Source organism: Pygoscelis adeliae, unplaced genomic scaffold (genome assembly GCF_000699105.1).
Source record: "Pygoscelis adeliae isolate BGI_AS28 unplaced genomic scaffold, ASM69910v1 Scaffold157, whole genome shotgun sequence".
Lineage (NCBI taxonomy): Eukaryota > Metazoa > Chordata > Aves > Sphenisciformes > Spheniscidae > Pygoscelis > Pygoscelis adeliae.
The window spans coordinates 1,370,682-1,373,442 of NW_008825107.1; the positions used below are offsets into that span (position 1 = coordinate 1,370,682).

At 54.6% G+C, this 2,761-nt stretch overlaps 2 protein-coding genes across 2 annotated transcripts in view; one reads left to right on the plus strand and one right to left on the minus strand.

The window, feature by feature from the left end:
• Window positions 1-2,761, plus strand: part of LRBA (LPS-responsive vesicle trafficking, beach and anchor containing) — a 419,049-nt gene that overhangs the window by 237,476 nt on the left and 178,812 nt on the right.
• MAB21L2 (mab-21-like 2 (C. elegans)) lies at window positions 1,440-2,615 on the minus strand. Its single transcript, XM_009327493.1, has one exon. The coding sequence runs from the start codon at window positions 2,528-2,530 to the stop codon at window positions 1,451-1,453; it is 1,080 nt and encodes a 359-aa protein (XP_009325768.1). The 5' UTR covers window positions 2,531-2,615; the 3' UTR covers window positions 1,440-1,450.

Consider the following 2,761-nt stretch of genomic DNA (forward strand, 5'->3'; position numbering starts at 1 on the left):
CCCCCCCCGACACGAAAACTTGCTCGAAATGCGCCGAGCCGGCTTTGAAATCTTTCGGGCGGCTCGAGCAGTTAATGCTAAGGTTTTTAAAGCTCAGAAATGCGTTCCCGGTAAAAATCCTGCAAATATTGCTAAATCGTCCTGAGCAAACTTAAAGCGAAGTCGCTACAGCACGAAATACAAGGAATCGGGTAGAGCTTAGCTTCGGGAGAGAGGGGGCTCGGGCGGGGAAGGAGATCGGCGGTGCCTGCGCAGAGAACGACCGGGCGTGAACGTAGGATCGGGTGGTTTCCTTACGGGTGGCTTATCTGCTCGTCTGGCTACGCTGCGGTGCGATTTTATGCTGTACTTAAAAATCCGGGGAAAACAAATGTTTGTTTAAAAAAATATCGACCGGTTGCTCTAAAGGGCATTAATTATTCAGGGTAGATCTATACTTCCTTCGTGTCAAAGTCAAAGGGATAGCGCGTTCGCTCTGGGAAGCGAAAGCAAATAGCGGCGAATTTTTACCACAAAATACAAGCGCTTGAGATTTACCGGGAAAAAAGGCAAGAAAACTGTAAGGAAAAAAAAATGAAGGTGACGACCGTAGGGTAGGAAGCGGCATGCTCTAATTCTGCCTAATTTCTGGCGAGCTGCTGTGTGACGCTCCATATATTCCCAGGATTTAGAGAGGAAGCTTAAAGTCATAGAAATACAGCAGATGTTGTCACATGCTGAACTACAGAATACGTAAGATTTTTTTTCTTAGCTGCGCTGTTTTTATAGAAACTAGAGGGAAGTTTAGAAAACGTCAATGAATACGCCAAGCCAAGGCTTCGGCTAGGTGTCGCGTTTAGACTATCTTTGCATCTCGTGTTTGCGTTTCTTTTAAAAATTTTACTTCTGAGGTTCAGAGAGAGTCTACTTGCCTAAATTTAAGAACCATTCACGAAAAGTCGGCGTAAAGTTCAAGTAATATTTTTATTACTATTTGCAACAAGTCAGTTGTGGGGCACATAATCTGACCTTGGCACCGAAATACATTTAACATCAGTAAAACTTTTTTAAAGGGAGATTTGTACATATAGTTAAATAATTTTTCACTTGGTGACAACATTCAGGCAAACAAGAGAGAATAAGAAAAGGACTATACATGGATTGGAAAATGTACCTTTCGGGTTTCGTTTTGAGGTTGCAAAAGTCCGATTGCTTCTCTTTTTGTGACTTTTTAAAAATTCACATTGGAGGGCAGGAGGAGAGGCTCTTCCCTTCTTCCGTGCAAGGCGGTGAGCGTTTATGCCGGGAAAACCGTCTGCAAGTTTTTAAACGCCGAGCTGCAGGTGGGTGGGGGGTGGCGGGGGCGCGTTTCTTTCGCCGCCTCCTTCCGTCGTCGTTTGCGTTAAATAAAAAGTTTTTAGGCGCTGTTGTTGTTTACGGAGGGCGAGTTTTGTGCGCGGGGGTGTTAACCCTATAGCTTGTCGAGGCTTTTGGGATTGGTGAGGATTTCTCTGGCTAGCCTCCAGGTCTGTTTGGCAGCGCTTTCCAGGGCCGAGTGGGGTTTGCCCTGAAAGAGGTCTAGGTTGGGCAGGAAGTAGTGGGGGCAGCGCCGGCACTGCAGGCAGGAGATGAGCTGCAGGAGGATGCCGTTGAGCCGGTCGCCCAGGCACGCCTCGTCCCAGTCGGTCTCCCGCGGGTGCTTCTCGCACTCGTACAGCAGCAGCGTCTTCATGTGGTAGTTGTTGAGGGGCTGCCCGGGCAGCTCCAGGTGCCGGTCGCGCAGCGTCTTCAGCACCGAGAGGCACTTGTTCCTGCAGCCGCCCATCAGCAGCCGGTTCTCGGCCTCGCCGAACTGCAGCACCCAGGCGTCGCTCTCGGCCGAGCTCTGCTTGCCCGTCAGCGAGTAGCACTCCTTGGAGAGCAGGTTGAAGCCCTCCGCCTTCACCTCCGCCACCCGGTTGGGGCCGGGCCAGGGGATGTGGGGCATGGGCCACTGCGCCGCGCTGCGGGGCCAGATCCCGGTGCACTTGAAGGCGGGCGTGATCTGCACCACGTACCGCTCCCGGATGCGGAGCTTCACCTCGCTGGTGTCCGCGATCATCTTCACCACGTCCCGGTAGCTGCACTTGTCCACGGCCTGGGCCACCAGCGTCTGGAAGCGGGAGCGGATCTTGCGGGCGGACAGGTAGCCCGAGGCGGTGATGAACTCCACCCAGAGGGACATGCTGCGCTTGCGGCCGTCGCTCAGCTTGAGCACGGCGCAGCCCGGCAGGGAGCCGTCGTCCACGAAGTTGAAGACGCCCATCTGGTTGAGGTAGAGCACCACCTCAAACTCGGTGGGCGAGATCACCTCCAGCCCCTCGTAGCGGGCGTCGATCTCGCTCAGGGAGCTGATGAAGCGCGGCTCCTGCACCTCCACCTCCTTCAGCACGTCCGACACGACCTTGCACACCTCCCGGATGGTCTTGGCGATGGCCGCCTTGCGGGCCTGGCAGCGCTCCGTGTAGTATTTGTTGAGCTGGTAGACCAGCTTGGCCTGCGCGGCGATCATGTTGGGGCACAGGTCCGGGCTGTACACCGGGCTCTCGCAGTACGTTGAGGGATCCAATGCTGCAGCGGTGGCTGCAGCTTTGCGGAGGGCACCGGCCAAATCGCAGACCCCCACCCCCTCCGGGAAGAAGGCGACAGCGGCGCGCCAGTGAGAGCAATTAAAAAAAGCGGGGAGGACGACGAAGCACAAAGGAGCGAAGCCCGGCGCTGCCCCGGCGAGGAGGAGGAGGGA